This window comes from Pongo abelii, chromosome 18 (assembly GCF_028885655.2).
Source record: "Pongo abelii isolate AG06213 chromosome 18, NHGRI_mPonAbe1-v2.0_pri, whole genome shotgun sequence".
NCBI classification, from domain to species: domain Eukaryota; kingdom Metazoa; phylum Chordata; class Mammalia; order Primates; family Hominidae; genus Pongo; species Pongo abelii.
Window position 1 is genome coordinate 7,933,911 of NC_072003.2, and position 27,158 is coordinate 7,961,068.

General features: G+C 38.2%; 1 protein-coding gene across 30 annotated transcripts in view; it reads left to right on the forward strand.

Moving 5' to 3' along the window:
• RBFOX1 (RNA binding fox-1 homolog 1) overlaps window positions 1-27,158 on the forward strand; it is a 2,503,848-nt gene that overhangs the window by 1,414,074 nt on the left and 1,062,616 nt on the right. For all 30 annotated transcript variants that reach the window (XM_054533103.2, XM_054533097.1, XM_054533099.1 and 27 more), the window contains 1 exon segment: window positions 21,908-21,955. In XM_054533103.2, the coding sequence (XP_054389078.2) occupies window positions 21,908-21,955 (48 nt within the window).

The window sequence follows — 27,158 nt, forward strand, 5'->3', positions numbered from 1 at the left end:
CTACTGCTGTCCAGCCTGGACAACATGAGTAAGACCCCATCTCAAAGAAATCCAGGCTTTGTGTAAACCGATGCATTTCTTATTGAATAAACCTACACACACACACACACACACACACACACACACACACACATACACACATACACACAGACTATATCTATATTCTGCTATACCAGTTATTGTAATTCATGGAGGTTCAGAATGGGTAGAAAAGTCAATAAATAGTAAAGTTGCCTTCTGTTGTGTGCTCATTCACTCTTCCATTAAAAAATATTTCTGTTACTACTTTAAGAAAATGATTAGTGCAACAGGAGAGCAGATAGACTGAGTCCCTGAGATCACCCACTTCTGAGTCAAACAAATAAGGTTCATGTCCCAGTTCCAACAACTGTCAGCTCTGTGACCTTGGGCAAAAAACCAAACCTCTGTGAGTATGTTTACTCTAAAATAGGGTTACTCACTGTGGCTGCCTCCTGGGCTTACTGAAGTTGCATATATATTTAATATAATAGATGATATATACTTATTATATCCATTTAATAGAATATTTGATATATACTTTTATATTTTTTAATTTAAATGTAAAAGTATATTACATATTTAAGGTATTCAAATATATAATAATCTATGTAATATATAAAGTATTATATAAAAGGAAATTACATTATATAATACAAATATATGTATATATGTATAATATGTACATATATAATACAAAGATATACATATTTGTATTAAATATATAATACAAAGATATACATATTTGTATTAAATATAAAATACAAAGGTATACATATTTGTATTAAATATATAATACAAAGGTATACATATTTGTATTAAATATATAATACAAAGGTATACATATTTGTATTAAATATATAATACAAAGGTATACATATTTGTATTAAATATATAATACAAAGGTATACATATTTGTATTAAATATATAATACAAAGGTATACATATTTGTATTAAATATATAATACAAAGGTATACATATTTGTATTAAATATATAATACAAAGATACATATTTGTATTAAATATATAATACAAAGATATACATATATTGGTATTATATATATAATACCAATATATACATATATTTCTATTAAATATATAATACAAAGATATACATATATTTATATTATATATAATACCTTAAATTTAAATTCAAAGTATATACTATAAATTAAAAATACACATGTATATATTTTAATGTATATAATATATAATTTAAATTAGTAATTTAGTTTATAGTTATTACATATATTATACATGTTTTAATTTATATGTAATGTAATATAATACTTTAAATTATGTTACACAAATTATATATAACATGTATATTTTAATACTTTAAATATGTTATATATTTTAATTTATATATCGTATATATTATATATAAAGTATTATATGTAAGTATACATTATGTATTATATTAAATGTATATATGAGTATAATATATTATGAAAGTTTTAATATATATTACATAAATTTATGTACATATTTTAATTTAAAATATATAATACTTTCAATTTATATATTCATCACTAAAAATGATTTTTTGGAATGTTAGTTCTTGTTGTTACCCTTGTCTTTGAGTAGCTGATAACCTCATGAAAAAGTCAGATATTGTATAAAATGCCCAGTAAATATGAGTACAAGTGAAATCATTTCCACCATAGACCATAATCCTTATCCATGAAGAATCAAAGACTTGGTGCCACAAGGAACAGACAAATCTGGATGGGGAGGTGGAGGAGGAAGTGATAATAGGTTTGGTAAACAGATAATTGGGTGAACAGAGGGAAAGTGATTCAGGAAGAGAAGACAGTGAGCCAAGTTTCTGGAATATAAAAAGAGGTATCAATAAAAAGGTTGACATGGAGCATAGGGTCTTGGAGGAACATACTAAAATATGAGTCTAGGAAGGAAGGTGGCATAGGGGCAGAAGTAATTTCAGTAAATCCAATGAGTCTTATGCTTTTGTGAATTCAAAATTATTTTTGGAAAATCATGCTGCCTAAGGGAGATCAATTTATTTTTATTTATTTTACCCAACATAAACTATTTCAATGCACTTGACCAGTCAGTCTCAGAGTTTAGGTCACTATCATATTCACCTCAATAAGTATAGTCTGAATATTCCTTTTATTCAAAATGCTCGAGACCAGAAGTATTTTGGATTTCAGATTTTGGAATACTGACACATACATAAGGAGATATCTTGGAGATGGGACCCAAGTTTAGAACACTCATTGCCTTATGCTTTATATGCACATCATACACATAACCTGAAAGTACTTGTATACATGTTTAATAATTTATGTATGAAACAGTTTTGAGTGTATTTTGACTGCAGTCCATCGTATGGAGGTCAGGTATTGAATTTTCCACTTGTGGCATCATCTCGCATCTCAGCAGTCAGACAGTTTTGGATTTGGGGGCACTTGGATTTGGGATTTTTTTCTTTTTTGAGATGGAGTCTCCCTCTGTCGCCCAGGCTAGAGTGGAAAGGCACGATCTTGGTTCACTGCAAGCTCTGCCTCCTGGGTTCATGCCATTCTCCTGCCTCAGCCTCCCGAGTAGCTGGGACTAGAGGCGCATGCCACCACACACGGCTAATTTTTTGTATTTTTAGTAGAGACAGGGTTTCACCGTATTAGCCAGGATGGTCTTGATCTCCTGACTTCGTGATCAGCCCGCCTCAGCTTCCCAAAGTGCCGGGATTACAGGTGTGAGCCACCTCACCTGGCTGGATTTTGGATTTTTAGATTGGGAGTGCTCAACCTTTAATAACCATATTAAAAAATTATTAAACCTCTAATTACTGTAGCACATATCAGAAGATTTCTATTTTATTTGGTTTAAGTTATTTTGGAGAAATAAAAATTGTATTTTTTGTGTACATGATATTTTGAAATGTATAAACATTGCGAAATGCCTCAACTGAGCTAATTCACATAAGCATTTATATTCTATTTGATTGTGTGAATCTCACAAATCTGGAAGTCATAAAAGAAGCCAATTATATATAATATATATAATTTATTATATATATTATATATTTAATTATATTATATATAATATATTATATGATATATAATGTAATATATAATATATGATATATAATGTAATATATATGATATATAATGTAATATATAATATATATAATGTAATATATAATGTATTATATATAATGTAATATATAATATATATAATGTAATATATAATATATTATATATAATGTAATATATAATACATGTAATGTAATATATAATATATTATATGTAATGTAATATATAATATATTATATGTAATGTAATATATAATATATTATATGTAATGTAATATATATTATATATAATGTAATATATATTATATATAATGTAATATATATAATATATAATGTAGTATATAATATATATAATGTAGTATATAATATATTATATATAATGTAGTATATAATATATTATATATAATGTAGTATATAATATATTATATATAATGTAGTATATTATATATAATGTAGTATATAATATATTATATATAATGTAGTATATAATATATTATATATAATGTAGTATATAATATATTATATATAATGTAGTATATAATATATTATATATAATGTAGTATATTATATATAATGTAATATATACTATAATATATTATATATAATGTAATATATACTATAATATATATAATGTAATATATACTATAATATATTATATATAATGTAATATATAATATATAATATATACAATATATAATATATGTAATATATAATATATAATATATACAATATATCATATATGTAATATATAATATATAATATATACAATACATAATATGTATGTAATATATAATATATACTATATACAATACATAATATTTGTAATATATAATATATAATATATAATATATACTATATAATATATATGTAATATATGATATATACTATATAATATATATGTAATATATGATATATACTATATAATATATATGTAATATATGATATATACTATATAATATATATGTAATATATGATATATACTATATAATATATATGTAATATATGATATATACTATATAATATATATGTAATATATGATATATACTATATAATATATATGTAATATATGATATATACTATATAATATATATGTAATATATGATATATACTATATAATATATATGTAATATATGATATATACTATATAATATATATGTAATATATGATATATACTATATAATATATATGTAATATATGATATATACTATATAATATATATGTAATATATGATATATACTATATAATATATATGTAATATATGATATATACTATATAATATATATGTAATATATGATATATACTATATAATATATGTAATATATGATATATACTATATATAATATATGTAATATATAATATGTAATATATACAATATATAATATATGTAACATATAATATGTAATATATACAATATATAATATGTAATATATAATATATTATATATACAATATATAATATATGTAATATATAATATATTATATATAATATATAATATATACAATATATAATATATGTAATATATAATATATTATATATAATATATATGTAATATTCAATATATTATATATAATATATAATATATATGTAATATTCAATATATAATATATAATATATATTTAATATATATTATATAATATATGATATATATTTAATATATATTATATAATATATAATATATATTTAATATATAATATATAATATATATTTAATATACAATATATAATATATATTTAATATATAATATATTATATATTATATATTCAATATATAATATATTATATATATAATATATAATATATTATATATTTAATAATACATATATAATATATAATATATAATTAATATATAATATATATTTAATAATATATATTATATATATAATATATATTAGAACATGCATTTAACTTTAAAAGGCTGAAACTCTAAGGTACTCCCCAGATAACTGGTTGTGAATTGGGAGCCAGATTATATGAAGTGGCAGCAGAAAGTACAGCTGACCATGAGTACAGGGTCTAGAAGAATATTGTAATACATCTACATTTCTTCAAGAACGCAACAAGCTGGCATTATTTAGCAGGAGGGCAGGATATTCCATGGTCTCCAAATTTTGCAGGTCCTTTCTGCACTAGATTACAATTCTGAAACTCATCATCCATATTTAGAAAAGTGGAGACAGTGAATTACATTTTACAGGGATTTTACCCCAAAATGGTTAAAATGACAAAGTCTCTGTGCTTGAATAGATTAGCCTTCATAATTTTCAACAGCCAACTTTTAGTTTTTTACCTCATTCCCAGGATGACATGTATGACTGAAGTATCTAAGACAACCTTAGGGGTAGACTAAACTTGTGCAACTCTCTCCCAACAAAATATCTATGTCCTATGAATATTGTAGGCCTGCCATTGCAAAAGAGAAAGTAATCAAGACTTCAATGGGATTATTTTTAATTGTCTTCTTGCATATAAAAACGAAATGACAGGTTCTGAAAGGAAACTTGGCATTTGGGAAAGAGGGTGGAAAAACCAAAGAAATGTAATTATCCTAAACTATTTTAAGGTACATTTTTCCTATGCTCATGTAAGAATTAAAATTAGTGTTTTAAAGAATAAGTTACTGGCAAATCGCATGGCAAAAGAACATCCATGTTCATTTTTTCCTCTTTATCTCAATTTTCTGAGAAAATTTAAGTAGTTATTTTTCAGGTGAGTTTTTAAATTCATCCTTAGAGATTGGAAGCTCAAGGGCCATGGATTAAGACTTACACATTTATTATAATAAAATATGTTTCTGGCATATTAACTTTTACTTCCATGTTGTCAAACTTAGAAATATTTCAATGGAAGCAAAACCAAGAAAATGGCTATCTATGTTCTTTGATGAATGAAGGTGTGTACATATAGATTGAACAACTTTTTTACACTAATTTATATAATGTTCAGCCCTTCAATGCCAAATATTATACATTTAATGTTGTCTTATTAAGAGCACTCATTCCAGAGTATGAAACATTGAGAGGAAAAACAAAAGAGACTTCTCTTAGCTATTGTAACTCCATGCTGGTTTGGTTGGTGCAGGTGTTTGGGTGATGGCCACCATTTTGGTCTTGTCAGTTACTTAAGGCTGTAGACAATAAAGGTTGCATTCCTGAAATAAAGAGTTGGTTCCCTAATCTTGTGGAAAGAGCCAGTATTCATTTTCTACCAGGAAGCAAAATGCCAAGGCCACAGGGACAGAAAATATTGCTTCCCAAGAAACTGTGGTTGAAGAGACGGCTCGAGTTCAAGTGAATCCTGAAAGTATCAGTTTCCAAGGAGAGCTGTGGCCCCACCCAGCCACCTACAAAGCTTAGCCTTCATCCCACTCAGAGCAGCAGCTGTTTCTTGGAAACTGGCAGCTTATTTCTGGATACTCAACAGGATGCATAATACTGATAAACTTTTTTCAAATCATGTGCACTAGCTCTGTTGACCTTCAGCTGTGCTGTGCCTTCTTTAATTGGCATAAATCTTGGACTGCCCATTGGATGTCTTTCTGGAATATCTGATTCCTAAGAGGAAATGAAATATTCAATTAAATAGTTTTGTTGAGTCCTTGTAGTGCTAGGATCTTTACAAGAGTGGTTTAGTAGGTGTTGAGATAGACTGTCTATCAGCTTCCCTTCCCAGGAGAACGTGTCCTGTTAGAAATTCCATCTTTTGTGGCCAGTAGGGGTCTATTTAATTGACTGAAATAGTAATGACCTGGAGGAATTAAGAGAGTTTTTAGAAACATATTGAGAAGGAAGAACAATAACTATGATAAAATTACACAAATACACAATAATAATAAATACACATAATTTAAAGATTACAATTATGGGCCGGGCATGGTGGCTCACACCTGTAATCCCAGCACTTTGTGAGGCCGAGGCGGGCAGATCACGAGGTCAGGAGATTGAGACCATCCTGGCTAACAGGATGAAAACCTGTCTCTACTAAAAATACAAAACAAAATTAGTTGGGCATGCTGTTGGGCACCTGTAGTCCCAGCTACTCGGGAGGCTGAGGCAGGAGAATGATGTGAACCTGGGAGGCAGAGCTTGCAGTGAGCTGAGATCACGCCACTGCACTCCAGCCTGGGCGACAGAGGGAGACTCCATCTCAAAAAAAAAAAAAAAAAAAAAAAAAAGATTACAGTTATGACAGGTATTTTGACCCCTAACTATGTGTCAGCACTCTGTATGGTTTATCTCAATACCAGCACTAACACCCATGTGATGATACCAGAGCTATTAACCCCATTTTCTGAAATACAGAAACTAAAGAACAGATAACTTAAACGGAAAGCCATGTAACTACTAAGCGGTAAAGTCAGGATTTTAAACAGGGTACACTGGTTTCTTTCTTACGTATTTTGATCCACACCTAGAGGTGAAATTCAAATGCAGCTTATTGAATTTTCTCTCAAATATTATGGTGAATTATTTTATTATCTTACTGTTTCAGATATGCATTATGCCACATTTCCTCAAGAAGTTGATATACTATTAAGAAATAGGCTATATTTTTAATTTTTTGTTAATTTAAATCCTTCATAGAGGCCGGGGGTAGTGGGTCTGTAATCCCAGCACTTTGGGAGGCCGAGGTGGGTGGATCAGTTGAGGCCAGGAGTTCGAGACCAGCCTGGTCAACATGGTGAAACTGCATCTCTGCTAAAAATACAGAAATTAGCTAGGCATAGAGCAGGCACCTGTAATCCCAGGTACTTGGGAGGCTGAGGCAGGAGAATTGTGTGAACCCAGGAAGCGGAGATTGCAGTGAGCCGTGATCACGCCACTGTACCCCAGCCTCAGTGACAGAGTAAGACTCCATTGCTAAATAAATAAATAAATAAATAATAAATACTTTATAGAGACACTGTGGGAAGTAGGTACATTTGGAGTATATCACAGATAGGAAACACTGGGCAAATACTTGTGACCCTCTAGAAAGGAATAAAAAACTCCTTCTGAAGGATACAAGTTCCAGTTCTGGTTTTTCCTTCAGTTGGCCTTGAACCAGGATACGTCCTCTGGGCTCCTCTAACTAGTCCCTGTCATGCTCTAGCCCCATCTTGGGGTTAAGGCCAAGACCCAAAACAAGCAACATGAACATCACAGCAGCACCAGAAACCCCAGGTAGGCTCCACACGTGAAAATAATGACCGCGGCAGCCATGCTACTCAAATGGAAGGCCTGCTTTCTTTTTAGAAGGAACCTAATTGACAAGTAAGTTGCTGTCTGACTTGATGGGCGTAAACTCACCTTTCTGCATCCCATTTTCCCGATCTTCAGTTCAGTTGCTTGAATGGAGTGCACTAAACCTCAATTTGATAATTGCATCCTCAAAACCTTTAATGAAGGTGCCTATCAAAGTGTAAATAATTACCCCGTAATCTTGTATTTGCAAACTGCATCCTGGCTGTTTACGCTTCACCGCGGTTCAAATCAGAGGTTCAGGGCTCCCCCAACCCTCACATTCCTGTTGACATCAGAGGAATTTCAAGGACCCAGAGGACAGCATCGTAACACAGTTCTCCAACCAAGGCGTTCACCTGCACTCCCTCCCGACCCTGACCTCTGTCATTTTCTGGTGCTATTTATAAATCCAAGGGAGCACTGCTATTTTGTTTTGGTGGTGGTGATGCAGACACTTATCCTCATCAGAAGTTTTGCCCTGAGGCTGGGCACGGTGGCCCACACCTGTAATCCCAGCACTTTGGGAGGCCGAGGCGGGCAGATCGCTTGAGTCCAGGAGTTTAAGACAAGACCGGGCAACAAAGTGAAACCCCGTCTCTACTAAAAATACAAAAGTTAGCTGGGTGTGATGGTGGGTGCCTGTAATCCCAGCTACTCAAGAGGCTGAGACGGCAGAATCACTTGAACCTGGGAGGCGGAGGTTGCAGTGAGCTGCGATGGCACCACTGCAATTCAGCCTGGGTGACAGCAGGACTCTGTCCCCAAAAAAAAAAAAAAAAAAAAAAAGGTTCTGCCCTGAGATTTTCAGGCTTGGCCTTGTTGCTCTGGAACTTGCTCCCTCCTCGCTAACCTGTTTCCTTCTTTGGAGATTACCCACTTTAGCTCACCTGAGGAACACACACACCACTGACCCCGTTAGGGCTTCTTCCAGCCTCTTCTCTTTTTTCTATTCTTTTGACTGCGTTAATTATTCACAGGAACCCGTCAATGAAGGTGCCAGGGATCATCCAGGAGGCTAACCACCAAATTAGAACAAGAAAATACTTAAAACAGTTTGCATGCTGTGTGAGGGTGCAGCTATGGAGAGGGCATGTTTTAGGTGCTGGGGTCTAAGAGAAATGAAAAGAGACGCCAAGCCAGGTGACTGACAGAAGGCAGGCGACAAACCCAGGCTTCCCGGGCTCGTACTTTCTCTTCGGTGCTGTATTTTTCAGCACACCAACTTGCTGAGAGTTTGCAGCTGACATCTTGAGAAGTATTCTTCTTAAAAGCTGAGCGAAAATTATTCACCTCATGTAAAAACAAGTGCGATTTACATCTAATATGGGTAATTACTTTTACAGTTAATTAAAAGCGCTCTCATTAAACTCCCGCTGTGATGCCAATGCATAGCTCTTATTTGCAAACAGACCCTTGGTTTGAGCTCACCTGGGGACAGGAAACTCCTACCTGAAACGGGGATGCCTTTCTCGGTACTATGTTTAATTGTGCTGAGCCAGCAACCCTCGAGTTACCCGGCCTTTTCCCCCACACCAGCTCTGCTTGTCTGCATGGCTGGATTTTGAGATACAGAAGTCTCTTGTCCTCTCGTAACCACACTCCAAAAAAAAAGTAAGATGAAGAAAACAAAATAACTCACAGGAGGTAGGGGTGTCAAAGAAAGGTAGGGGATTCAAAGAAAGAAGTCAAGATGAAAAGCCTGCTATCTTTATTTGTATAATAGTTTGGTTGGGGATCGTTTTGTAGTTGTTCTGGCTTTACAACTTTTTCCTGCCTAAGAAGATATTTACTGTCAGAGAAAATATCCCCTAGGCCCCCTGAAAATTCCTCCAAGTGTTTATGAAGTCAGCAGCTCTGCCCTGCAACCTACCCAACTAAGGTAAACTTTACTCCCTTGGTTGAATTGATTTGGGTTGAGATTTTACTTAGTTTACATGCGTTGTTTGCTGTTTGTATGATTTCAGGTGAAATAGCTCTTACATCCTGAGTCATCTTCATATTTAGGTTGAAACCATAGACTTTTCGGAATATTCTTTGCCCTGAAACATCTCTGCCATGCTGAACCTTCTTAAGCACATATTAATAAAATGTCTCCTCAAATGATCACATTCCTAGTAAGTAATTAGGGCTTAGTAATTAAAACATGCAGTCATTTGAGACTTAAATTTTGAAGGCACAGAAAGATTGAGAAATTTAACAAAGTTTACGGACCTGATGAATTGGATCCTCTTGTACAGGGCTTGGTGCTTTTGGTATTTTTTGCAAAGTTATTTGCTCCCATCTGCTGGCCATATGTGATATTGCAGGTGCTGAGCAAATTTGTGAATGGAAAAGGAAGTGAATAAAATCTATCACTGCAAACATTTTATACTATTCTTCATGTATTCAAGTGAACTGATTTGAATCTTGAGTTTTTTTTATTTTTTTTTTGCGGGTGGGGGGATTAAGTGAACACAGATTCTGAAGAATTCTGCTGAAAGGCAAGCATGATTTCAGATTTTTACCAATATCAGAGTTACTCAAGTTTTGAAAGCCAGAACACCCTCGTTATCTTTAATAAGGCAATTAACTTTAGAACATTGGTGTAAATATTCAAATTCAAGCACAGTATATTGTGTAAGGGAGAGTATAAAATACATAGCTGGTAGACCAGATGGATTTCAATCTCCCTTATGCCATTAATCATCAGAGTGGTATGAAGCCAATTCCCTACACTCTGAAACTCAGTTTTTTCACCTGTAAAATGGAAACACTGGGCGAAAGGGTCCCCAAGGCTTAAACTTATTCTCAAAATCTGAGTCTTTGTGAAGGTTAAAAAATAATAAGGCTGAGCACACTGGGTCATGCCTGTAATCCCAGCACTTTCAGAGGCCAAGGTAGGTGGATCACCTGAGGTCAGGAGTTTGGGACCAGCCTGTCCAACATGGGGAAACCCCATCTGTACTAAAAATACAAAAAATAGCCAGATGTGGTAGCATGCACCTGTAATCCCAGCTACTAGGTAGGCTGAAGCAGGAGAATCACTTGAACCCAGGAGGCAGAGTTTGCAGTGAGCCAAGACCACGCCACTGCACTCCAACCTGGGCAACAGAGCGAGACTCCATCTCAAAATAATAATAATAATGTAGGTTGCATAAAATTACCAGTATGTTCTTAGTCTTAGCATCTAAACTCATATTCAGTGACTTCTTTGAAATTAGAAGCCGTTGTTATTTTCAGAACAATAGGGAATGTAAGCATGCATCGAAAGTATCAGAAAGCTTGCCTTTGCAAAGGAGACCATCTGTAATGTTGAGTCAAGGTTTAAAATGCACCTTGAATGCTTTTTGGAGTGTGATGTCGAAAATGTACCTTGTCTTAATATTATAAACTGTTCTGCTATAACGTTTATTTTCTGTTTAAAAAGGAAGAGCAAAACCTTCTTCTTCAGCAGTAATCAATTTCTCAGTTGATCATAAGCCGATTTGGGCTTGTCAGATGAACCTTTGGCTGTGTCTTCCCACACTCCTGAGAGGTGGCTTAAGCTCTCCTGTATTTCCTATGAAAAGCTCTCTGGGACTTTGTATTTGAGTCCAGGAGAACAATGCTGTGCCCAGGATATATGATCCTTACTTAGCTTCTCATGACAAGTATAAGCATTCTGGTCTTTTCTTTCCGTTGCTCTTCCAGAATGAGTGACTGCAATAATCAATTTAGAGGTTTTCAGGGGCTGTATTGTGGAAACACCTGGGCCCCAGAGCACAGCAGCCTATGATTGCCCTGGGATTCCTTTTAAGGAGTTTTTCTTGTTCCCTAGAGCTTAGACTAACTGGAGGTGGCCTCTGGACCACAGTTATCTTTTTTCAGTATTAAGTAGCCAAGCTTCATGCAAGAGAGATCAGCACAAAGAGCTCCTTGATCCTCTGTATTTATTTTCTGTGACTTCTGTAGTAAATCATCACAATCTAGATGGCTTAAAACAACTGAAATATATTCTGTGACAGCTCTGGAGGCTCTACGTCCAAGTTGAAGGTGTGAGCAGGACGGCTGTCCCAGCAAAGATTCTGGGGGAATATTCATCCTTACCTCTTCCAGTGTCTGGTAGCTGAGTGTCACATGACTTGTGGCAGCATCTCTCTAATCCCCACCTGTCTTCACGTGGCTTTCTCTTCTCTTCTGTCTCTTAAAAGGATACTTGTTACTAGATTTAGAACCCACCCAGATAATATAGAATTTTCTCACTTCAACACCCTTAATTATGTGTGCTAAGACCCCATTTCCAAACAAGGTCACATTCACAGGCACTAGGGACTAGTAGGCTTGAGTATATCTTTTGAGGGGCTACTGTTGAACCCAGTGCTGGCTACTCACTTCTAAATCCTCTGAGGTCTCAGGAGCCTCATTGTTCAGTGTTTCTCTCCACCGGTTCTCAGGAACCTTTAACTGCCAGATCCTTCAGAGCTGGGAATGCTGCTGGTAAGGGATCCAAGATGCTGGCATCCTTACATTGTGGGCATGAATAACCCTGACCTACAAAAATTATCAAAAACAACCAACACACCAAGTGTAGAAGAAAAGAAGTCTCTCTTGGGAGAGAGAACTGCTTCTGAAAAGAACGGACACACGAGTGCTTTGATGTCTAAAATCTCAAAGAACCGAGAGGCCTTGGAAGAGAAAACTTTAAAAGTAGAAATGTTTTTAAGTTCTCAATTCTTCACTCAGAACCAGGTTTCACAAAGCCTGTTGGAAGATGTCATCAAGGAGAGCTGACATTTACTGATAACTTGCCATATGGTAGGACCCTGGCATGTATTGGATATGCCTAGCCACAAACGAGGCAACCGTGATTGTTATTATGTTCTCTTACAGATAGGAAAACTGAGGCAAAGCAAAGTCGGCCTCCTTGTGCAGGGTTCCAAAACTGGTATGGTTGAGTCCAGTAGGATAAACCCTGGCAGTGTGATTCTGCTATCTGTGTGGAATCCCATCTATCACCAGCAACTGAGCCTCTGCTGTTCAGGGTTTCCCGGCTACAAAAAGTAGAAGGGCTGGCTTATGTCGGGAAATTGATTGCTTGGTGATGAGTCCACAGCTCGAAATTCATACTTAACACTTAAGTAGTTGAGCTGTTTCCCAAGCGAAGTGGTCGAGTGGTGTTGAAGTACTTACTTGACGACTCTGGTTCAGAAAAGGTCAGGTCGGAACCCATCCAGAGACACCAGCTCTAGGCAGAGTGATCCGAACAATAATTTGTTCTTGCCAAAGTGACATTTTTCCAATTTGAGTCCAGCATTGTTCAGAAGCAAATGCAGTCCCCTGGGGCGCCTCCCGCATAGATCTGCAGCAGATGACAAACCAACAGTATCATCTAAATAAAAAATCCAGCATGGGTTTAGTAAATTAATCCTGACAAGAATAAATTGAATAATCTTAGGGAAATGGCAAGAGCTCTCATTCTTCCAGATGGCTCTTTTCTGTCGCTTGCGTGGGTCCTCGGTGGCAGATTAAGAACAAAAATCTGCCTTTGGTTTATTGATTTCGTTAGTTCGTTGATTAACACCTGCCACTTCTGTGTGGGTAAATCATAATCGGATATGGACTCTTCCTGGCAAACCTAACATATTTTCACTCAAGGAGAGAAACAAAATGCTTATTTTACCTAGTCAGAACGGGCAAAAGCAGACAGAGAGCTGCTTTTCCTCACCTCGTTTCTCAGTGGTATTTTCTAGGTTTAAAAGTAATCTGTGATTTTCATCACTCCCATATTGAGCTAATCTCCCATTTCTGTTTAGGTTTCTTAGCAGACAAATTCAAGGAGAGTTTTTAGTAAGAGTGAGGGATGTTTTTCCTGACTCAGTGTCCGAAGTCAATCAGAGACTTCAGCCATTAATTTAGGAGACAGGGTGAGAAAAGGAACATACCGCGTGTACACATGATCCCACGTCCTAGGACTGGGCCTTTCAGGTCGTCTGGGAACCTTGTCTTAGTCAGCCTGGGCTACCCTAACGAACTGCCATAGACTGGATAGCTTCCGAACAGAACATTTACTTTGTCATAGTTCTTGTGGCTGGATATTCAAGATCAAGGTGCCGGCAGTGTAAGGTTCTGATGAGCGCCCTCTTCCTGGCTTGTAGTCAGTCATTCTCAGTGGGTCCTCATCTGGACATTCCTGGGCTTACACTACCAGAGAGAGAGAGAAAAAATGAATGAGCTCTCTGGTGTCTCTTCTTAAAAGGATACTAATTCTTTCTTTATTTTTATTTTATTTTATTTTATTTTTGAGATGGAGTCTTGCTCTGTTGTCCAGGCTCTAGTGCAGTGATGTGATCTCGGGTCTCGCTGCAACCTCCGCCTCCCGGGTTCAAATGATTCTCCTGCCTCAGCCTCTCGAGTAGCTGGGATTATAGGTGCCCACCACCATGCCTGGCTAATTTTTCTATTATATTGAAATCCAATGGGGTTTCACGTTGTTGGCCACGTTGGTCTTGAGCCACTGACCTCAAGTGATATACCTGCCTTAGCCTCCCAAAGTGATGGGATTATAGGCGTGAGCCACCACTCCCAGCCAAGGGCACTAATTCTTAGGACCTCATTTAACCTTAATCACTTCCTTAGAGGCCCCATCTCCAAATACAGCCACACTGAGGGTTAGAGCTATGACATATGAATTTTAGGGGGGACACATACATTCAGTCCATCATCCTACTTGTTAAAAATGTTGATTCTGATTCGATGTATCTGGGATGAGGTGTGAAGCGTTGCATTTTTTTTTTTAAAGATGGGGTCTTGCTCTGTCACTAGATTGGAATGCAGTGGTACAATCCTAGCTCACTGCAGCCTTGACTGCCTGGGGATAAGTGATCCCTTTCTCTTTGTTTCGAGACAGAGTCTTGTTCTTTGTTGCCCAGGCTGGAGTGCAGTGGTGCAATCTCGGCTTACTGCAACATCAGCCTACCAGGTTCAAGTGATTCTCGTGCCTCAGCCTCTCTAGTAGCTGGAATTACAGATGTGTGCCACCACACCCAGCTAATTTTTCTATTTTTAGTAGAGACAGGGGTTTCATCCTCTTGCCCAGACAGGTCTTAAATTCCTGGCCTCAAGTGATCCACCTGCCTTGGCCTCCCAAAGTGCTGGGATTACAGGCGTGAGCCACTGCACCCGGCCTCAAGTGATCCTTCCATTTCAGCTTCCCAAGAAGCTGGGACCACAGGTGCATACCACCCCACCTAGCTAATTTTTTTCTTTCTTTATTATTATTTTTTTTTGTAGAGACACCGTCTCCCTAAGGTTTCCAGGCTGGTCTTGAACTCCTGGACTCAAGCGATCCTCTAGACTCAGCCTCCCAAAGTGCTGGCATTATAGGCATGATGCATTTTAACTGGCTCCTAGGGGCATCGTAGTTGCTGGGGTGCAGACTCTACGTTAAGTAGGAAGTTCCTCATGCTCTCCGTATGCGGGGATGAGGGAAACTTGCTGAAGGACCGCATGGTTATTAAATAGTGACACCCTGCTTTAAGAGTCTAATGCTGTGAGTCTAATGCCAGGAGTCTAATGCCTGAACTGGAATTACCCGCAGCCCTGTCTTCCCACCCTTCAGCCTTCAGTCCATTGCCACATCCCCTGGAGGGCTTGGTAGCATGCATCGACGGGCCCTCACCCTTTGAATTTTGGATTCAGTAACTGAGGACTCTTCTGTGCAAACCTCATATTTTTCACTTTAGGAGAGAAAGGAATTGCATCTTTCACCTGGTCAGAATGGGCGGAAGCAGACAGAGAGCTGCTTTTTCTCACCTCGTTTCTCAATGGCATTTTCTACAGAAAATAGAGCCTGAGAATGTGGATATTTTTCCTTGCTTATTTATGTAAACTGATGAAAGTTATATACATTTATCATGTACAATATGATGTTTGGAATATGTGTACATTGTGGAATGGCTAAGTAGAGCCAATGTCATATACATTACATCACATCGTTGTCATTTTTTTGTGGTTAGAACACATAACATCTACTTTCTTAGCAATTTTCAAGATTACAACACATTGTTAACTGCAGTCACCATGTTGTATAATATTTGAACTTATTCCTCCTGTCTCACTGAAATTTTATGTCTTTAGGCCCATGTCTCCCCAGCAAACCCCCTGGTAGTGAGGGTAGTTCCTGCCAGCCCTGGTACCACCATTGTACTTTTTAGTATATTTTTTGTATTTGTTTCATGCAGTATTTGTCTTTCTGTAACTAGCTTATTCAACTTAACATAATGTTCTCCAGGTTCATCCATGTCCTCGTAGTGACAGGCTTTCCTTCTTTATTAAAGCTGAAATGATATTCTGTTGTGTATGTATACCACATTTGCTTTATCTGGTTCTCCCTTGATGGACACTTAGTTTTCTGCTTTTCGTTTTATTTCAGTAGGTTTCTGGGGAACAGGTGGTGTTTGGTTACATGAACGAGTTCTTCAGTGGTGGTTTCTGAGATTTTGGTGGTGCACCCATCACCCAAACAGTGTACACCGTACTCAATGTGTAATCTTTTATCCCTCACCACTCCCCCACCCTTTCCCCTGAGTCCCCAAAGTTCACTGTATCATTCTTATGCCTTTGCTTCCTCATCGCTTAGCTCCCACTTATGAATGAGAACATGCGATGTTCCGTTTTCCATTCGTGACTTATTTCACTTAGAATAATGGTCTCCAGTTCCATCCAGGTTGCTGTGAATGCCATTATTTCATTCATTTTTATGGCTGAGTAGTATTCCATTATATGTATTGGGGAAGTATTTTATTACATATATAATATATAGTATTCCATTTTATATATATGTGTATCTGTATATATATATGCATGTATATTGGGAAAGTATTCTGTTACATGTGTATAGTATATTATATGTTGTATTAATATATGTATAGTATTCCAATATACCACACTTTCTTTATCCACTTGTGGAGTGATGGGCATTTGGACTGGTTCCATATTTTTGCAATTGTGAATTGTGCTGCTATAAACGTGGGATATTCAGTTTGATTCCCTATCTTGGCTATTGTGAATAATGCTGCAGTGAAGAAGGGTGTGCAGAGATCTCTTTGACATATGGATTTCATTTCCTTTCAGTGAATATGCAGTAGTGGGATTGCTGGATCATACAGTAGATCTATTTTTAATTTTTTGAGAAGCCTCCACACAGTTTTCCATAATAACTGTAAGAGTATGCATTTTTAGCAGCAGCTGATGCTGCTGGTTGGAGAGTCTCGCTTTGAGAAGCACATCTACCTTGCTTCTCCAGGTTTTTTGTTGGGTTGGTTGTTTTTTTTTTGTTGTTGTTGTTTTTTGCTGTGAATAACCTCTTCTCCCCATAGCAAGGAAAAGAATGAAACCTGTGGCTAAATCATGTGGACTGAGCAAACCACGTTGAGGAAAATAAAATTACCTGGAGGGAAGAGAAAGCACCTGATTAGGGACTGCTTCTGGTTACAGATATAAGCTCTCTCATTGTGTGATTCAGGGTGAGTTACCTAATGGCTAATCACAATTATCATATCACAAAGTAACTAAGGAATACCCACTTTGTTTGATTGTTGGTAATTTAGAGGCAGGAGGAAAAACACCAAGCACAGTTCCTGGCACGAAAGAGGTATTTAATCATTGCTCAGCGGTTCAGTCCCACTTGACTGATAGGAAAACAGTCTGTTCTACATAAAACAAGATATTTGCTATACGAGTCTTCACCTTATGCTATTGTCTCTTTTTGTTCCACTCTGGATTCAAAGGGACCTAGAATTTGCTGTGTTTACTAATAAATCACCAGCTTCTTACATTAACCTTTTCTAATGATGCATCCACAGAGAAAACCCTACTACTTCTTGGTGAGAAAATCAACATTTCTATAGACTTAACCAAAATGGAGTCCTTAATGTTTTTTTTTTTTGTTTAATTGGTTGGTTGGTTATTTTTTGGAAACAGAGTCTCACTTTGTTGCCCAGGCTGAAGTGCAATGGCATGGTCCCGGCTCACTGCAACCTGCGCCTTCCTGGTTCAAGTGATTCTCTTGTCTCAGCCTCCCGAGTAGCTGGGATTACATGCGTGCACCAACATGCCCAGCTAATTTTGTATATTTAGTAGAGACGGAGTTTCACCGTGTTAGCCAGGCTGATCTCAAACTCCTGACCTCAGGTGAATGCCTGCCTCGGTCTCCCAAAGTGCTGGGATTGCAGGTGTGAGCCACCACGCCCGGCCTGGAGCCCCTAATGTTTGTAACCCGCTACACCACCCTGCACATCCATACCCTCCCTGCCTCCATGGAGAGCTTGGCCAGTCTACAGACCTTGCAATGGACCCTGGCTGCCAATTCTCTCCCACGCTGTATCCTTTCTTTAAAGACGTCCCATTGATTTTATCTGGCCTCTGACTATTTCTCTCCCCTTCCCCTGCCACACCCTTATCCATCCACCATCATCTCACACCTGGACTCCTGTGGTAGCCCCCAAACTGGTCTCCCCACTTAGGTTTGTAACCCCTGACTGCCTGTTCTGTTAAAATAGAAGTCAGATCATGCCTGTCCTCTCTTCAGAATGCCTGAGTGAAACCCACAAGTGCCCATGAGGATGTGGACAGATTGGAACCCTTGTGCACTGTTAGTGGGGATGTAAAATGGTGCACCTGCTATGGAAAATGGTAGGGTGGTTCCTCAAAAAATGAAACATTGAATTACCATAGGGTTTGGCAATCTCACTTCTGGGCATACGCACAAAAGAATTGAAAGCAGGGACTTCAATAGATACGTACACACCCATGTTCATAGCAGCATCATTCACAATAGCCAAAAGGTGGAAACAGCCCAAATGTCTATCCACAGATGGTGCTTATGAATGGATAAACCAAATGTGGTCTCTCCATACAATGCAATGTTATTCATCCTTAATAAGAATGAAATTCTAACACATGCTACCACATGGATGAACCTTGAAGACATTATGCTAAGTGAAATAAGCCAGGCGCAGGACAAATGTTGTATGATTCCACTTATGCAAGTGTTATGTCCTCAGTTGTGTAACTCTAAAATTCATATACTGAAGTCGTAACTTCCAATGTGACTGTGTTTGGAGATTAGGCCTTTAGGGAGGTAATTCAGGTTAAATGACGTCATAAGGGTGGGGTCTTAATCCAATAGGATTGGTGGCCTTAAAAGAAAGATGGCCAGGCACGGTGGCTCACACCCGTAATCCCAGCAGTTTGGGAGGGCGAGGCAGGCAGATCACTAGGTCAAGAGATCAAGAGCATCCTGGCCAATATGGTGAAACCCTGTCTCTACTAAAAACACAAAATTAGTTGGGTGTTGTGGTGCGTGCCTGTAGTCCCAGCTACTCGGGAGGCTGAGGCAGAAGAATCACTTGAACCTGGGAGGTGGAGGTTGTAGTGAGCCAAGATCTCGCCACTGCACTCCAGTCTGGTGACAGAGCTAGACTCCGTCTCAGGAAAAAAAAAAAAAAAAAAATGTGTATATATATATATATATATATATATATGTGTCATTGGTCTATCTCCCTCTCTCTCTCTCTCTCTCTCTGAGAAAGTACAGAGCAGCAGCTATGTGAGGCACCATGAGAAGGAGGCATCTGCAAGCCAGGAAGAGGGGTCTCACCAGGAACCCTGAGAGAGCCTTGACCTTGAACTTCCACCCCTAGAACTCTAAGAAAATAAATTTCAGTCTTTGAAGTCACCCAGTCTGTAATATTTTTTATGGCGTTCCTTGCCGACTTATACAATGAGAGGAGTCTAGAGTAGCAAAATCCACAGAGACAGAAAGCAGAAGGTGGTTTTCAGGGGCTCTGGGAGGGGAAGTGAAGAGTTATTGTTTAATGGGTACAGGTGGAAAAATGAAAAAATTCTGGAGATGGAGGGTGGTGATGGTTGCACAACAGTTTGAATGGGTAATGCCCCAGAACTGTGCACCTATGATGGTAAAATTGTTAATGATATGTGTATTTTATCACAATAAGATAATAAAACTCTGAGTGGTTTCTCACTGATCTCAAAATAAAGTAAATATCTTTCTGTGATCTCATTCCCCTTTATTTTCCTCTCTTACTTCCCTCTAACCACAGTGGCCTCCTTCCTCTTGCTTGGCTCTTTCCAGTGCGTATCCCCCTTGGGGCTTTGAACTTGCTCTTCCTTTGCCTGGGATGTTCTCTTCCCCGGTGGGCTACTTGGCTCATCCCCCTAACTTCCTTCAAGCCTTTGCTCAATTGCCACTTTCTCAAAAAAATCAACATCGTATTCCCCTACCCTCAGCATTTCCCACCCCCTTCTCCTTGGTTTATTTTTCTTCATAGTATATATTCTTTCTGGAATACCATTAAGTGATATGCATTGTTTAATGCTTGTCTTGTCCAGAAGAATGTAAGCATCACCAGGGCGGGCCTGCCATGTGTCTTGTACATTGTTGAGTCCTCCATGCCTAGTGCAAGGTCTAGCAGCCAATAGTTGCTAAAGAAATATCTTCCATTTGAATAAATTAATGCCACAATTGCTTGTGGGACTGTGTCTGTCATTTTGTCTAATTAATGAGTTCCCTGAGGGTAGGAATTATGTTTGTTTCACCTTTTCATACCAGGACAACAAGAAAAAAATACAGAAAAAAATAGGTGTGCAATAAATATGAATGAGTGGATGAGTGGAATGGTAGATGGATGGGTGGAGGGATGGATGAATGGATGGATGGGTGAATGGATGGGTGGAGGGATGAGTGGAGGATAGATGAAGGAAGGAAGGATGGATAGATGAGTGGATAGAGGATGGATAGATGGATGGATGGGTGGGTAGATGGATGGGTGGATGGATGGATAGGTGGGTGGATGGATGGATGAGTAGATGGATGAATGGGAAAAGGATGCAGGATAGATGGATGATTGGATGGATGGGGATGGCTGGGTGAATGGCTGGATGGATGAATGGATAAAAAGATGAATTAGGGTGGGTGGGTGGGTGAGTAGATGATTGATGGATAGAGGATGGATGAAGGATGGATGGATGGATGGATGGATAGAGGAAGGATAGGTGAGTCGATGAATGGATAGATGGGTGAATGGATAGGGGAAGGATGCAGTATGAATGGATGATTACATGAATGGGCGTGGCTGGTTGGGTGGATGGATAGATGGATAGAGGACCGATGGATGAATGGATAGGAGATGGATGGATGGATGGTTGGATGGTTGGAAGGATAAAAAATAGTGATAATTTGTGTTGAAGTGAGACATATCTGACTATCCTAAATTTTGAATGGGAGAGATATTAAAGGCAGTCTCTGCTGATGTGAACAATTGTATGGAGGCCAGATTATTTTATGAGCCATCAGTTCCTCTTTGCTATGGCCTGTGATCCATAGCCTTTGCCTACACTCCACATCTGCATGTAATAAAACTTACTTATGACATCCATATGTCTCTAATACAAACACCGCAGCATATACCTCTAAAAAGCACTATAAAGAGCAATGACTCGAGAAAGAACTATTAGGAGCATGAGCTCTTTATTATTTTAAAGGGCATTTCAACAACACCACTGAATGTTCTCTGACCATAAGTCTGATTCCTGTTCTTTCTCTCACTTTCCTTTCTTTTCTTCTCTTCTCAGGATATCAAAGCAGACTGCAATACCTGCGTGGAAATAGAGGACAGAAAGGTGAGTCAATATTTTTCATTTTTAGGGTTTCAAACAAAAGAAGAACTCTGTGAATTGAACCCAGGTGTTTAAGGCATGCCCATCTCGATGATGGTTTATAGGTGATTCATGGTCTATTAGATATTTAAAGACAATCAGACTTAAAAATGCTTGTCATTTTACTCCTTTACAATCTGTGTTACTTCTGATGGCTTCACGAGAAGTGCATATTGTAATTTTTACAAAAAATGTGGTGCTGATTTCTGTTTCAGTCATACCTTTCTTTTCAGGAAAATACTTTGTTAACTCTTGTCACATTGAAGTTGAATGTTGATGTTGATGTTCATTATGTATATCATATGTATAATTATTAATTATATTATTACATACATTATAGAATATATAATATTAGGCTTCCCAGGGTGTGTCCCTATATATCTGACTCATACACTTGAAAAAGAGCTCGTGGCCCGGTGTGGTGGCTCATGCCTATAATCCCAACACTTTGGGAGGCAGAGGTGGGTGGATCATCTGAGGTCAGGAGTTGGGGGCCAGCCTGGACAAGATGGGGAAACCCCGTATCTACTAAAAATATAAAAATTAGCCGGGTGTGGTGGCACGTGCCTGTAATCCCAGCTACTTCGGAGGCTGAGGCAGGAGAATCGGTTGATCCTTGGAGGTGGAGACTGCAGTGAGCCGAAATTGCACCAGCGCACTCCAGCCTGGGTGACAGAATGAGCCTCTGTTTCAAAAAAAAAAAAAAAAAAGCTTGCCCTCAATTTCCATCACAACACATTCATTTGAGCGACAGCGTCCTATTTGAGATTAAGGGAGGGGGGCAATGTCATTTTCTGCATATTTAGAGTCCCCTCACCCATTTATCTTCTTTGTACACTTAATGTGAATCCCCTCAGGAAAAGCAACCGTTAGACAATTGTTTGTTAATATTTTCACAGTCTCTTTTTATTGACAAGAGTTCACAGACATTTCTGCAGCAAAGCACATCCAAGGAGATCGTATTTTACCCTGTGTATGCCTTGGATCCAGAGAGGTCAAATAAGCAAGTTAAGAGTACATACCTCCTGGCTACTTTTGACATCGTTCCACAAGTTTGAAAGATGTTTCTCCTTTCAAGTGTACCATTATTGTCAAATGGGTTATTATTTCAAGCAGAGGTTTTCAGCTCTGATTATATGATGACTTGGGCATGTCTGCTGATTAATAAAGTGGTGGAGGACTTTTCTAAACAAAAATTTGCTTTTAAATAAAAAGCAGTTGCCACATGTTATTTTAGGGAGTGTTAATCTCCTCACATTGGGAAGAAAAATGATACAGTAAGTTCAATTCAATCTGCGTGATGCCAGCTTGCAGTTTTGTGTTGCTCTAGTTTGCAGGCAAAGGAATTTCAATTCATGTTTGCATTCACCACGTGTTTGCAAGCTGGTATATGCATGTGTGCGTTTAGTGAGTTGGACAGATGGAATTGCTGCTTAGGTGAAGCTTGTGTCCAAAGTCTTTTACCAATGTTCTGCCCAGCCCAATCATTCCGCTCATGTCACAGTGTTTAGAAAGCATGTTCCCCAACCTGCTTCCAAAGGTCATTTGCATTTCCCTTGGACTTTTATGGAATTCATCAGCATGTTTTATCCAGTATCTTTTTTAAAAATTTAATTGCCAATAGTGCTTGAAAGATAACATAGGAACTGATGCCTTTAGAACAACCTGAGCTCCATCATGCACAAGGTAAATAAGCAGCCAGGCTAAGCTCTGGGCAAGGAGAGCCACCCAAGCTCCGCTCCACGTATGCGACCTGCCTTTGGTTAAGACATAACAATGATGGCAACTACCCAGGTCTCTGGCTACTCTGTGATGTATCTTGGTGGGAAAAAGTCATTAATAGTCATACTGTGCATATGTGATTTCAGCTCTTCTCAAGACACAGGAAAATACACACACAGACACACACACACACTTTTAGTTTTTCATAAATTGTTGGATTGAGTCAAAAATGTCAAATGAAGCCTTGTTTCTGATGAGTTTTCCCATTATTTTCTAAACTTGACCTCATATGACTGATAGATAAATTTCCAGTTTGTTGCAGTTAATTGGTGATGCATCTTAGTGAGAAGAAAAAATAATGCCCAGTTAAAATTCTCAATGTCTTACTCTCTACTGACTTTGTTTTAAAAAGAGTCTTTTAAACCAGGTAACCCCACTCCTCTCCTCTCCTCTCCTCCCCTCTCCCCTCCCCTCCCCTATTTTCCTCCTTCCCTCTTTTCCTCCTCCTGTTTTTGTCTCCTCCTTTTCTTCCCTCTTTCTTTCCTTCCTTCCTCCCTCCTTCCTTCCTTCTTTTTCCTTCCTTCAAATTCCCAGTAATACACTGAATCTTATACTCAGGCTATAGTTTTCCTCGTTCTAACCATTGTTAAGAAGAGGTTGGGAGTGAGGTTTTAGGAGGTTGCTTTATATATTGGAGACATTTCCCTTAATTGAAAAGTCAAGAAGCAAACTCTAATGATCCCAGAGGGGCAGCATGCCCCTCACCCCAGCAGAAGAGCTCCATCCCCCTCCCTCTCTGCTTGGTGATATGGCGTGAGGCCACACAGGGAGCTGGTGGCTGCGGCAGCTGGAGTGATCGCCATCAGGTTCTGGGAGTGCAGTCTGGTGCCTCTGCCACACTGATGTGTAGTTTAGGAAATTTCACCACTGGAGTGATGACAGTTGCTCACACACGTGTGTGTGTGCGTGTCCCTCTCCATTTAATCCAAATGCTTCTGGCAAAGTCAGTAATTTGATAAAGTGGAATTGAAGTGACAAGAGATGGCAGAGGTGCCAAAATAATAAGTAAACCTGTCTCTCAAGCGGCAGCCCCTTGGCCTATGTGGATTTTGACGACTGTTGAGAGCTCTGAAAGAGAACTGGTGGTGCTTTCTTTAAAGCTCTTTTTTTAAAATTTTATTTTATTTTAGTTAAGGGAGCTTCACAGAACCCCTATAGGATGTGACAGCTCCCCAAGAATCACTTTATTTTTTATTATTTTTTATTTTTCTTTCACCTCCCCTGGCTTTCTGTCTACTTCGATTCCAGATATTCCATATATATGGATATATTTGTGTACCTCGATCTATAGCTACGTATATTGTTGAATATCTTCTTGATAGAAGAATTTTAGAAAAGACAAAATCTTAGGTTTTCCGTGGGGCCTCTCCAAATTGTGCATCATTCCCATTCTCTTCCATTCATTGGGGCCATTTATCTTGAGATGAGTGATTTTCCCACTGAATCTTAGACCAGATATCATCATAGAAGATAAACGGTGAATTTCAAGAGTGGAAGAGAGCCTTCTTTTTTTTTTGAAACTGTCTCCCTCTGTCTCAAAGCTGGAGTGCAGTGGTGTGCTCGTGATCTCAGCTCACTGCAACCTCCGCCTCCCGGGTTCAAGCGATTCTCCTGCCTCAGCCTCCTGCCTGGCTAATTTTTGTATTCTTAGTAGAGGTGGGGTTTTACCATGTTGGCCAGGATGGTCTTGAACTCCTGACCTCGAGATCCGCCCACTTCAGCCTCCCGAAGTGCTGGGATTACAGGCATGAGCCACCGCACCCGGCCGAGAGCCCTCATCTTGATGAAGAGCAATAAAATCGTTCTTCTTGATCTGCGCACAATCTGGGCTCGATCTGAGACTCTTCATAGAATAAAAGAATTTTTATTCTCTCCTGTTTTTCTATTTTTCTTTATCCCAGAAGCCTATTTTCTCTCAGGCTGACAGGAAACTAATTGTCATTTGGAAAACCTTGCCTGGCTGTTTATGGGGAAATTCATAATGTGTATTGGAGTGTGGTTTTATGTTTTTCTTTTGCTTCCAAGCCCACCAATTAGCAGAGCCCCTATGAATGTATCTCTGCTTGGATGGGTTCCTGGCCATTGCTTAAACTCTCTGCGAGGGTGTCCTAGGGAGATTCTAAGGGATGGTGTTTTTCACCCTTTAATAGGAAGCAGGAGCACAGGTTTTTTTTTTTTTTCCTCCTGCAGGTGAACGTTGCGGAGCTAATGCAGATTTAGCAAAGGTGACGGGAGATAACCCATCACTTGGAGCGGCTGTACGGCCTCACAAAACCCGATGCGTTTGACATTTGCAGTGCCCGTGTTTCTGCTGGGGCACTGAAGCATTTAAATTCATTTTTATTTGTGGTGTAAAATTCATCTGAATTTCAATACTATTATGAAGACTGAGATTCAGGCGATGAGAGGAGAGGCTGATGGATCAGTCAGGGGGAGAATCTGTCAGGAGGAGAGGAGAGCCCATTTGTCAGAGGCTATAAACACAGACAGGGCTTCCTTTTCTCACTTATCGCCTGGGCTGGTGCAGCTAAACAGTTTCAGATCTGCTATAAAATTGCATGAAAGGAGTTTGAGTGGTTTTCCAAGTTATGGCGACTTTCAGATTGGGTCCAATTGAAGCTGCGATTGGGAGATAGAAGCTTTCGTGCTGTGGTTAACACTGAGAGTTCTGAACTCATCTTTTTACAATTCTTCCAGATCCGGTATCTTAAGTACCGCCGAATACTTAAAACAGCTGTGGGGTGGAAGTACCATCATTTTCCCTGTTTTACAGGTAAAATAAAGGAAGCTCAAGCACGTTAAGTGACTTGCCTGAGATCGCTGAAGCATGAGGCCAGGATTTAAGCTCAGAGACTCTTACTCCAGAGTCTGTCCTCTTAGTTTCAATGCTACCCTGCCTTGCACAAAAAAAAAAAAAGAAAAGAAAAAAAGAAAAAAAAGAAAAACCAAGAATTACATTTGTAGTATATGAGAATTATATTTCCCAGTTGATGGATTTGTGCCTGGACTGCTATCTTCATTCATTGCCAAGTAAATGATATGGTTTTCAATATGGGGCAGGCTTTCAGCTCCAACATTGCAGCTCTAGCTGGCTCACAGTGGGGATTCTTCACAGTGTTTACAAGCCTGCCCTTCTGGGAAGTAGCTGGCACCCAACAGTGGGGTGGTCAGATATATTCTGGCTTTGAGGATGAGGGACAGTAGCACTGGAACTGGAGTGCTGACCTCAGTTTCCAAAGACCTGATTCGGTTCCTAGGTTTGGCAATTTCAGCAGAGTAGATACAAGGATTAGAAATTATTGCTTAAAGAGTATTAAGGAGGCCGGGCACTGTGGCTCATGCCTGTAATCCCAGCACTTTGGGAGGCTGAGGAGGGCAGATCACA